Source organism: Anolis carolinensis, chromosome 6, assembly GCF_035594765.1.
Source record: "Anolis carolinensis isolate JA03-04 chromosome 6, rAnoCar3.1.pri, whole genome shotgun sequence".
NCBI classification, from domain to species: domain Eukaryota; kingdom Metazoa; phylum Chordata; class Lepidosauria; order Squamata; family Dactyloidae; genus Anolis; species Anolis carolinensis.
In genome coordinates this window covers 111,009,818-111,021,828 of record NC_085846.1, presented here as the reverse complement: position 1 = coordinate 111,021,828, position 12,011 = coordinate 111,009,818, and the positions used below count along the sequence as shown (strand labels likewise).

At 37.5% G+C, this 12,011-nt stretch overlaps 1 protein-coding gene across 2 annotated transcripts in view; it reads right to left on the bottom strand.

The window, feature by feature from the left end:
• Positions 1 to 15: 15 nt before the first annotated feature.
• rheb (Ras homolog, mTORC1 binding) overlaps positions 16 to 12,011 on the bottom strand; it is a 28,855-nt gene continuing 16,859 nt past the window's right edge. Inside the window, exons 3-8 of one of the 2 annotated variants that reach the window (XM_062957519.1) lie at positions 11,680 to 11,747; positions 10,142 to 10,224; positions 5,757 to 5,813; positions 5,598 to 5,645; positions 3,717 to 3,798; positions 16 to 520 (exon numbers count right to left, since the gene is read on the bottom strand). In XM_062957519.1, the coding sequence (XP_062813589.1) occupies positions 428 to 520; positions 3,717 to 3,798; positions 5,598 to 5,645; positions 5,757 to 5,813; positions 10,142 to 10,224; positions 11,680 to 11,747 (431 nt within the window). In that variant the 3' untranslated portion in view covers positions 16 to 427. The remainder of the gene's footprint in view (positions 521 to 3,716; positions 3,799 to 5,597; positions 5,646 to 5,756; positions 5,814 to 10,141; positions 10,225 to 11,679; positions 11,748 to 12,011) is intronic. The other variant, XM_062957520.1, reaches the window with a different exon arrangement.

The window sequence follows — 12,011 nt, the reverse complement described above, 5'->3', positions numbered from 1 at the left end:
AGCAGAGGGCATGCAAAGATTTGCAGCTATTTTATTTACAAGTATACATTTAACACAAAGAAACACTGATATTCAAGCCTATTAATAGTAGTGTAACAATATGTATCATCTGGATGATTATTCTAACCCAACTACACTGAAAAATTAATGCCAGTAAAATTATTGGTCATAATATTAAGAAATACAATATATAAATTGAAAATATGATTGCTTAAAATTTGAAAATGGAAGTGAAGCCATTTTTTTCTCTCTTTTTTTGCACAGGAGTCAGAGTTTAACATAATCTGAAGGGGAAAAGTCTCCAACTGACTGTATATTGTTCAGGTTAACAAAAGAAGAAAAAGCGTAGTTTCGCTGTGAAGGGAACAGGCAGTTTGCTTCTTTAGGTAGAACAGCGTATTCCCAGTGTTCAGCCTCCGCTGTGCAATCACATCACCGAGCACGAAGACTTCCCTTGTGAAGATGCCCCATCAATTTTTTCCGCCTCCAAAATTATCCTCCTGAAAACATCAACCGCAGTCTGTAAGAGATGGAGAGAGGGGCCATTAAGTGCCTTAAAGAATGCGTAGAGTAGCTCTCATTAGTTTAGAGCAGCAACATGGAGGGTAAACAGTAGGTTATTATATCTAGTTCAGCAACTGAAGTCTTAGTAACAATCGTCATTACAAGTTCTTTAAAAAGGCAATTAACCCTACCTTTTGGTTCACAATACATTTCTGATCCAGCTTTCAGTGCTGAACAAGAAGCTTAACTCAGGTCGAGAGAATAGTGAAGTTCTCCCTCTACTCCATGATATCTAACATATGGTATTTACATGTATCTAATGTGTCATCGAATCTAAGTAGTGCCTCCATTTTCAAAACCTTGAAACCCAAAGAAGTATTTGCTGGTGAATGCGCAGCAGCAAAAAGTACCCTCTTTACAATTCACGGATTCTGCCCAGAGCCTGATGATGTGTTCTCTATAAGAAATGATTAGACTCGTGATACTTTCATTTAATGGATCATGGGTATTGACTTATTTAACTCTCAATGCCGTTCCAATAATTGTTCTGGATTGCGTGGATTTGTAAGAAGGCAAAGTAGCATAGTGGTAGAGTGTCATTTTGGAGATGGGGAGATTGGATCTTGCTGGGCCCTAGTTTGTTTCCTGGTTTTTCTCCAGTCTGCAGCAGACTAGCATGGGTCTCTTGGTGGAAAGTGCAATTTGTTTTAGTGATTAAGTTCACTCTAATTGGTGTTCAACTGGGTGGAACTGTTGCAGCTTGCCCAGGATGCTGGAATGGGACAGATTAGACATTTCAGGAATATCTTGGCAGGCAAGTTCATATAATTAAACATAAAAATGACAGGTATGTAAGCTGTAGATTACAATAGGCTGAGGCATAGTAATCTGAAGTGAATTCCAGACCTGAAAATTAAAAAGCTAGATAATTGTTTTGCAGGTGTTTGCATGTGTGTTGTACACTTTCAAGTAGTTTTTCGATGTACGGCTAGCCAAAAGCAAAATCATCATGGGATATTCTTGGAAGATCTGTTCAGAGGGGTGTGCCACAGCCTTTCCTGGAGGCTGAGAGTGTAGAACTTACTCAAGGTCTGTCACATTGCAACTATACTTCCAAACTCACTGAATTTACATACAGAAATATATTTGACTTACTTCAGCACCAGTAATGGCAGCTTCGTTATATACACTATTTAATGCAAATGCAATAAAATATATTGTGGGGAAAATACATCAGGCCTTTTAAAAATACTGTATTCTGATTTTATGCTGGTGTTTTTGGCCAAAATATGAGGTGCAACAATTATGTGAAACTTTCTTTTTAAATCCTGTATCACAGTACTTTAAACATTCAATATAGTAACAACAAAAGGGAAACACTGTAAATGTAGAAAACAGAACATGTATGGCTTTTAAATCACTTTTTTTCAATGGGACCACCACACCTTTTTAAATCACTTCTTTCAATGAGAACCCCATATTTTTTACAATTTATTTTTAGCAATGCAAACTCCTTGATTTTTTAAATATGCGGAACAAAATTACCTAGGCGACAATTACATGATAGAAGGCTAAAACAACAGCAACAATTTTTGAACTGAAAAAATAGAGTGCAATGATTATTCAATGAATTGGGGTAGGTTGAATTCTGTCTAATATAAAAAATGGAAGAGTTGTGAAATCTTTGGTATATCATATTACGGAATCCCAACACTCTATCACAGAAATTTAGTTTTAGGTGTTAAAATAGATCCTGTTAATGAAGACAATTTTTTGTCATTTGTTTTTAAAATTCACATATAGAACCTCTTAAAGATTTGTGACCACAAAAGGAACACTAGTATGGGAAATACACTAGCATTATCTACAGTAATGAGACAGAATGACCTAGATCATTCATGTGGAATAGCATCTCAACATTTTCAGGCTGGCACAATGGAGACTCCAATATTTGCTTCTTTATTTGTTCTGCTCAGCAAGAGTTATTTTCCAATAAGGTGCAATTATGAATAAACCCCACTTTGAAATCTGTTACACTGGACTCAAATGTTCCCTTGAGCATCTTTATAGAGGACGCTGTACAGTTAAGTGGTGATATGACAATTAACTGAATAATGTCCCATTTAATGTTAGATGTCCACAGTGTCTCATTATGACAATACAGTTTTCTAAGCACAAATATCTATGTAGCTGATTGGCATAGATTCGGGGGGGGGGGGATTATTTTGAAGACAGGAAACTCTTGTTTTCATCTTAATAAGGATTATATATGGACTGAGCTTATTTTCTGCAGCTCCAGAGTCTAGAACACAAACCAATGGATTAAAAAGATTTGCATTGAACAGCAGGAAGAATGTCTTTACTATACATAATGTTCAACAGCCAACTGGATGCCTCAGAAGGTGATGGACTCTCCTTCTTTGGAGGTCTTTAAACAGAGGCTGGATGACAATCTCTCAGGAGTGTTTTATCTGTATAGTCTGAATGGCATGGGGTTGGACTAGATCAGGCCTCTTCAACCTGCAGCCCTCCAGGTGATTGTGTCTCCAACTCCCTGAAGCCTGTTCAATGGTCAGGAATTCTGGGAGCTGAAGTCCAAAACAACCAGAGGGCCGCGGGTTGAAGAGGCCTCAACTGGTTGTTCCTTGTACTGTAGTCTCTTCCAGCTATACAATTCCATATGCTGGTGGCTTTAAAGTCAAGGGTTCTAAATATTATTCTTAACTGATGTTTTCATGCTAGAAAATGAAACCGTTCTTAATTTATGCTGGCAAGTCCACTCTAGCACTGCAACTTAAAAGTAAACTAGCACAGCACTGGTCTATGGGGAAAGGTACAAATTTATCTAGCTTCCCATCCTGTCCCTCTCTTCCTACTGATCTCACCTGCAGTTTTAAGTAGCTGTAATCAAATGACTGTAGTTGTGACATGGGCATTAATGTTGTCTGAAGCTTTCATCATTTGGTGACACATCATAGTCATCATTCAATGAGATGTGAACACCCAAGCAATGGCTTTACCACAAATGAGTCTTAAGCAGATTGTAGGAAACTCCTTTCTTATTTTCATGCCCGCTTAGATGCCTTCTAGATGTGTTAGACCACAAACTTCATCATCAGAACATGTTTTGGAAGGAGGAGTTTGGGAAAGGCTATCTTAGAAGCACATACTTCAATTGCAATTCCTGTTGCCAATCTGGTGAAATTTGTTACCTGGTTTTCTTTAGCGGAGGATTCCAAGAAAGCTGCATTCCAGGATTCTGCTAAAGCTTTCCCTTCTTCGTAGCTGATCACCCTGAGTGAAGGATGGGAAGAGTGATCAAGCAAACTTTAAAATGAGAATGCTTACTTGTTTTAAAGATACAGCATGCGACTGCTGGAAGATTAATCAGGCAGTATTGTCAATACATATGTTTTCAGCCTTTTGAAATAGCCAATATTTTATGGAGACAATTCTACTCATATTTATTAAAGACATAATCAGCCACTATCTAGTTTTTCAAAAAGTGTGAGCTAAGTGTATTGTTAGAAGGCAAGCACTGAAAATGAAAGCTCATTCAAAGTGCACAGTGACATTAAAGCCGTAGTGATGGCCACATCTGTTTGGCACCAAGTACTTGGGCAATGTCTCCAGTTATGCATTACAACAGCCTAACAAGCACTCTGCTGTGCGTTATTTTGGGCAGGGCGACTTGGAATAGCAACTGTGTAAAGGCCATGCTCATTCACAGAATGGAAGCCTTGCACACCCAGTCATCCAGAAATGTACAGTGATTGGAATTAATTTTAAAAAAGAATACTGCAGAAAAGGTAACTTTGAATCTTTTGTCGAATACCACAATTCAAAATTTCATTCTAGGCTAAAATATATGAATGCTGTAATCCCTTGGAGACAATAAGCAATTTAGAAATGTGTTAAGTAAAATACGGAATGATGAAAGTATATTGCTATAGTATACAAATAATCCAAGTAAGAGAACAGTTGGAAATAGTTCTTCTTTATATTAACAACAACAGCCTGTATTTGCATACACTAACAAAATCCCAACACAGACATATATAACAAAAGAAAGTCACAGATAAAAAAGAAAAAGCATAATTAAAAATTACTAATCTCAAAAATAAAATTTGCAACATTCACACAAAAGAATGCACCAGATATTGTTCAGGAGGTATGGAATTTGATAACACCCTGGCCATTGAGAATACTGTGAAAAAATGGAATTCTCTTGACTTGGTTTCTTCTTTATATTAGATTCCATGGGACAAGAAAACAGTGGGCATCGCCTTCAAGGTTCGAGGAAAAAGTCCATCCTTGCACTAGGAAATTCAATCTCTAATCCACAAACCCAGTCATTTTAGAAATCTATAATAAAAAGTCTCCCCTCTGAACTCAGAACTCCAACTGCAAGGAAGTAGGAAAACGAGTCAGCTGGAAGCCTTATTCAAATTTAAATCAACTTAGTTATAGATGATTAAATTTCTGTAGTGAGGTTTAAATTTAAAACAGTTAAATATTTTTGGCTGTTATCCTGGGATGAACTCAATACTTGCAAATATCTTCAATGCCCATGGTTACAGCTATGAGATTACAGGGGGAAGCACCCTTCTCTTCTGATGCAAAATTAAGAGTGCATGGGCACACAGGCATAGTACACTGATTCCCTAAGGCATCAGGGCAATAAAGAATGTCTGTTTCTCCCATGGAGCTCACTAGGTGAATCCAGCAACCTAATTCATTCTACTGGGAGGCTGCAAGGATGAACTGGGATAACCCAGACAGACTGCCTGGGAACCTTGGAAGAAGGGCAGGACACAAATGTGCTAAATATAGTACATTCTTGGCTCTGTCATACTTGTCTGCAATTAAGTAGGACAGCGACTTGCCCGTGTTCCAAACTTAGAATTTACAAGTGTAGGCAAACAGGAGCAGGAAACTTCTGAAGTACGCATCTATCTGAGGTAATGCATCGCAGGAAAAGGCAGTCGCTGGCAGGAACATTTTATGACTTGATCATCCACTGCCTATGTACATTTTAGCTTTTAACAGGCTTGAAATAGAATCATAATATTCCTGAGAAGAAAATTACATACCGTTCCATATGCAGGTCTTTTTTATTTCCAACCAACATAATGGGGATCCTGTGGAAGAGAAAAAACACCACACGTCACTCTCAGAGCAGAAATTACTGTATGAGGAGTAATATGATACCATAATGAAATATGGAATGAAATGAGAGTCTTACTACTTACTGGACTTTTCCCACCATATCCAATAACTTGCCATGGATAACTTTAATCACTTCAAAACTGCAAAATAAAAGGATGACATCATACACACTCTCCAATGTTGCACCGCCCTAACATTTCTACCCAGCCCACAAGTAATTCTGTAAAGATCAATGCCAGATGCAACTTTCACTCTACTGAACCCTCAGGGAAGTTTCTATGGTATAAAAACCAAAGATCTGTACTAACAGTAATTGTGTTAATTACATGCTTGGGGGAAGGGATATAAGTCAGAACCATTGCTCCCTATGAAAGTGTAATTCTAAGGACAATAGTGTGAGGGTGATAGTAGCGTTTTCATTTGCTCCTCACTGACTCTGGTACCATCCTTGAGTTTTTACCTAAGAGATATATGGCGGTTGTACTGATAAGCATGACAGTCATTAAGGAATAGAAGGACGGAGGAGAAAGAGGACCATGAGTGCTGCCTCATGGTGCACATGCAGGAAAAGGCGGCCTCTGTGAACAAAATAAAGAGACACCACAAAGAAAAATGGGTTCACTACAGAAAATACAAAAAACCTGGAACTGTGGAAGGACAGAGGTGAAATTACATGAGAGTAGAGACACATGGCAGACCAGAGAATGTATACAGAAGATAGACCAGACAAAACAAGCTGTTTGGACACAAAGATGTGAAAATGAGAACCTAAGAGTAAGGAAGACCTAAGAAAGGAGGAACCTGTGGAAAATAAAATAAATGATGGAGGTGAAGAAGAATTTAAAGTAAGTTAAAGACTGAGAGTGGAAGAATGCAAGCGATTGAAGGAAGAGGAAAGGCTCAAAAGTGGACTATCTAAAAACAGGGCAGAAAATATATCAAGGATTATTTTGTTTGTAATAGTATTTAAATAATTTTAGAATATTTCAGTAATTTTTTTCCAGCCTGAAACAGAGGCCATTCCAATACATTAAAACATTTGTTAAAGTTGCAGTGAGATATGACTCAATATGGAAACATTTTTAAAATATTTATTTTCTCTAAAGAATAAAACTGCTTTGACTTCTATTGAATTAAATTGTACGGTTTTTGAGGGATTATTCAAAGCAATGCAGTATTAATTATTCAACATATAGCCCACTCTGCTCCATCCAAATCAGGATTAAAGTACTAGATCTACTACAGTAACTATATCTGCATGTGACTTTATGAACCTATTTGAATATCAATATATTTCTATCTTGCATCTGCCTTTGTTTGTATTTCTTTTGTGACCTTGGCTCCTTCATTTTAAGTGTGTTAGTGGTGTGGAGATGGGAGCTTTTCCAAAACTCATATAATTACTTCCCCCATAAGTAAAATATAGGAGCGGGTGTGAGGAAGTGAAATTGTAGGTGGCATTATCATTTTCTTTCCAGTAGTTTTTAGCACAATAATTTCATGTACATTTATATATTCAAGTTAGAAAATAAATATTTCCTTCTTAACATAATGAACTGAAAATGAAAAACTGAAGCCTGGATTTCCTTTTTTAGTAACAAAGAGGTGTGAATAAATAATAAAGGAATTACAGTGTTGAGCTTTAAAGCATGTGATGGCTAAACATTTAAATGGCAAAGTCAGGGTAAAGAGGACTTTCCATGTAGACTAGTTACATAATTCAGTGGGAAATTCCCTTGCTCAATATCCATCAACATGACAATGAGTTGCACAACCGCACTAGAGTTTATGCAGACATGTGACCTTGAACATGAAGGATTGAAAACCAGATTATTGCCAGTCAATTGGGTCAGGAGTTCATTTTAGAGGAGTAAACAGAAAAAGAGAAAACTAGAAACTCATCATTGTGATGGCGTGATAGGCACTGAAAAGGAAAACAATCCATAACTGAAATATCAGAATTCCAACTGATCATGGCGCGATCTAAAAACAATTAACAAAAAGAGGCCTGAACATACTTTACTTTTCCTATGCACAAATCTGACAAATTAACATATTTCCTATGTACATGCACTGCAATTCCTGCATTTGATAACACCGATGTTTTAAACTCCCACTCCCAATCATCTTTAAAAATTATCAAACAATTATTGCAAAGTTGAAACAATAGAAAGAACTAACAACTCAACTTTTCATGGCCTCAGCTCCTCCCAACCCACCTAGTTTGTAGTGTATATCTGAAATCACCAGCCGTTGCTCTTTTATTTGCCTTCCACCTCAACATAAATGGATGTGACTAAACAGTGTTTCTCTCTATCCTTTGGACAACAAGTTCTCGGGGATTCCTAAAGCTTCTCATTGCCTTTGCCCTAAGCTAGAAGGCAGGCAGGACATAAGTGCAACAGGGGAGAAGCTGCATTTCCTCATTTCCTTTTTGTGTGCTATGTCAGGTTTGCAAAAGCAGAGGCAAAAGCAAGGTAGAACAGCATTCTCCAATCTGACACCTTCTGATGTATTAGAACTATTCCCACAATTCCTAGAGAATCTGGAGTGTATTAGCCAGCATAGCCTAAGCTGACAGAGGAGGAAAAGCTGAAGCCTAATAATATAAGGACCAAACACTACCCGTCCCTATTTTAGGGCTAGCAACTTACACCCTAAGCAGAACAGGGAAACTACATAAGGGATGCAGCAAGTATCAGGGTGACAAATGAGTAGCAGGACAAGGTTGAGTCAGATAGCAGTGGCAAGGTTCATACTGGCAAAAGTGGTTTATGAGCTAAATTTGCCCCATTCCATGGATAGCTTATGATTCAATGTTGGATGGGACAGGACACAACTTTCACAGCTTAAATGTGAAGTTGGTGAAGATCGGAAACATCCTTATTTGGCGAGGGAATCTAAGCATGCTAATTTTTGCAACCCGAAAACACAACTCTTGAGACTCCCAGTATGTGGGGTCTTTAAAAAAGGTGGGAAGCAGTTTTCTGCACTCAAGACTTCTAAACACAAGTTCAAAGTTTTCAGCATACCAGTTTGGAAACTTTTAAAAATATGACATCAATATTTTTATAAAGACCATAAACACGCTTAGCCATCTTGCTACACAAGAAGTCTATTTTTAAATCCTTTTATAACAAAGCAAATTATTTTCCTGCCACCCTGCAGCCAAGAGCACACACATATGAGAAAGTGATAATTGTGTCCCAGTGAATAAAATGGAGCTCAAGCAAAGGAAATTTCCAGCTCAGGAGAATGCCTTAATATTAACACAAGAGCCAAGGTTACGTAGCCTATTAAGATTCTTGCCCTCTGCTGGCTGGTAGGATGTGTTCACAAACACTGCCCACTAGTAAGGAGATCTGTCCAAGCCCTAAACGCATGCTGCAAATCGATCAAAGCTGCCCTCTCACTTTACACAGGTCTCTGGACACTTGTAGGTCAGTAATGCCACAGATGACTTCCTAAGTGATTGGGCTAAAGGTGAAAGTCTCTCGATCCCATTAGCAATCTCCTATCCACAGTAATATGCCTTAGATTCTCAATCACTTAATTGCTTTGAGATGGTGCCAAGGTTTCTCTTTCAGGAGGCAGGAAAGGCTAAGAGCAAATTAGTAGACTATTCAGGTCTGAAGCAAACTGTCCAGCTTCACTTTTTACATTTACACATTAATTCACTTTTCACTTTTACACATTAATATAAGTATGGAAAATGACAGAAAAAACAAATTCCTTTTTTCTGACCCTGAATTATATTGGGCCTATATGTGTTTGATTAGATAAATCTTCTCTACTTAAAAATAAAGGATACCCACAGAATACACAATGTCTGTGCGACAGCAGCAGATTAACTAAGGCAATGTCAGATGCTCTAACTTTCAAGCATCTGACTGGTCTGCATCAGTGCACAACATGGCACAGCAATACTGCCTGGCACCACTGACTGCAACTGAAAATGACAATAATAACAGCCTCTACTCAAGGCACAGCATGTTATACTACAGCTCTGCAGAAACATAATTTTTTTTTAGCAATTATTATTATACAACTTTCACCACTCTTCTCAGAGAAAGGGATGTTTCCTTCTTAGGATAATAGCTAAGATACAGTACCCATGACCCATGGATAAACTGACCCAGGTTTTTGAAGTTGATTTTTACATATATACAGGAGTATATGCAGTAATGCCCTGTGGCTCCCTAAATGCCACAAAACAATACAGAGACTCATAGAAATGAGTAACTCAATATAGTTCTTGTGTATAGCTAAACCTTAAGCAAAAAGTATATAAAGTGTTTGTGCTTTAAAATTTTCTATTGCTTTAGAGAAAGAATGCAAAGCATATGGATGATAAAAACTTCAAGTTTCATCATGCCTCAGCACCAGATCTTTACAGCTGGTGGGAACTGCAGTCCAACAACATCTGAGGGGAAAAGTCTGAAGAGCCAAAAGAAGAAGTCAGGCATACCTTTTTATTGATGTGACTGAGTAAACAAGAATGTAGCCATTAATGTCTATAGAGTAAGTCTGAGGAAATATTGAATATTCATCCTGTTGGGAGATAAAAAGGTGCATGTTAATGTTTTGTGCCCAAAGAAGCTTATGGATAAGCTTGAAGAACCGGGTTAAGATTAAGCATGTTTAATCCTTGCATTATTAAAATGCCATGCATGAATGTACATGTACCAACATCCTTTCATGGCTCTGTCTTGCGTTCTTGTGAATTCCTTGCATAGCTGAAGGATTACAATTCCTATATGAAATTCTAAAACAGCAGCAAACGACCCAGCTGAAAATACAAGACATTATCTGGGAAAACTGACATTATATTGGCATGGCATGCTCATTCACTCTTCAGTTTACAATTAGCAGTTATAATGGAGGGCTAACATTGAAAACTGAGAACTATTAACCTTAATTCAAATGCAGTGCCCTTGAAAGTTACCTATAAGTTTTATATGGCGCAACAAAATAGACTATTTCTATAGTACTATATTTCTGCTTCTATAAACAATGAATTAGATCATCTACTCATGTTCAATGGTGCTATGTAATTTTTAAAAAAGATTTTTGTTTAAAAGGTAACTTATCACTAACAACTTCTAGAGGCATATAATCCAGGTACAACAGTACCTGGTAAGATGGACCACAAATGACACATAGAACATAATTTTTCTTTCTGCCCCCAGATTTGAAGAAATCCCACCTCATACTCTGGTTTAAAAAAAAAAATCCAAAACTGGCTGACAACAAAAAGTTTTGGATTCTGGAGGGTTTCAGGTGTTCAGATAAGGGGGCTCAACTAGTATTTTGATTTTGTTATTTTTCTCTTTGTTATGATTTTTATGTTGATTTTATTATTATGAAGAAAATTACATTCTGTGCTTATGATGCTTACACAATGCTTAGGGCAATTAACAAGAAATACAACATATTAATTACTTGTTTCTCTAGAAATGTCACACAAACTGCAACCAGACAGTATAGTGGGGTGGGAAACATACAGCCCAAGCATGAGATCTTTGGGTGATCTAATGAGGCCGACAGGGAGCTCTGGCGTGGACTGGTCCATGAGGTCACGAAGAGTCGAAAACGACTGAACGACTGAGACGACAAATGAGGCTCCATGACCTCCCAAGTCCTTCAAGGAGCTGGGGGAAAATTACAAAAATACAAATGCTTTTATGGAGTGGGGAAGGCCCCAAAATGCAAAATAACCAACATCCAAAGGTAAATATGAGTAACACAGTATTTTTCTGGTTGCCCAAAATGGCAAGAGCAATATATTGAGACCTCCTGGAGCATCTTAAAAACTGGGTGGTATGAACCTCCAGGGTCTGGATGGATTCTACGCCTGCTGTAAAGGGCAAATTAAGACTTATTTCCACTTGAAAAAGTCTCAAAGTCTCAAACCCTGCTGCTTCCTCCTCTAAGTCTTCTGTACAACCATATCAATTAAAAGGTATTAGCACTGGAAAGACTAGCAAGGCTGTAAAGATCACATACCTGCCCAGCTGTATCAACTACTTGAAGATGATATTCTTGTCCATTTACTGTAATCAGCTTTGTGAATGCTAGACAAATGAGAAAAGGGCATTTTAGTTTTTAAAAAGTCCCTGCCCACTGAATGCATTTAATTTGTTTCATACCATGTAAAAATAAGCTGTTTTACAATGAATATAGTCATAGCAAATATTAAAATCCTTTTAAAATAACATACTTCCTGATCAGGTATTTTATTTTATTTATTTTGAGTGTCTATTTTTTAAGGAAGACTGAGGTTAGCTCATGTACATAATCACAATGAGCTTTATACAGTGTTCCCTCACTTATCGCGG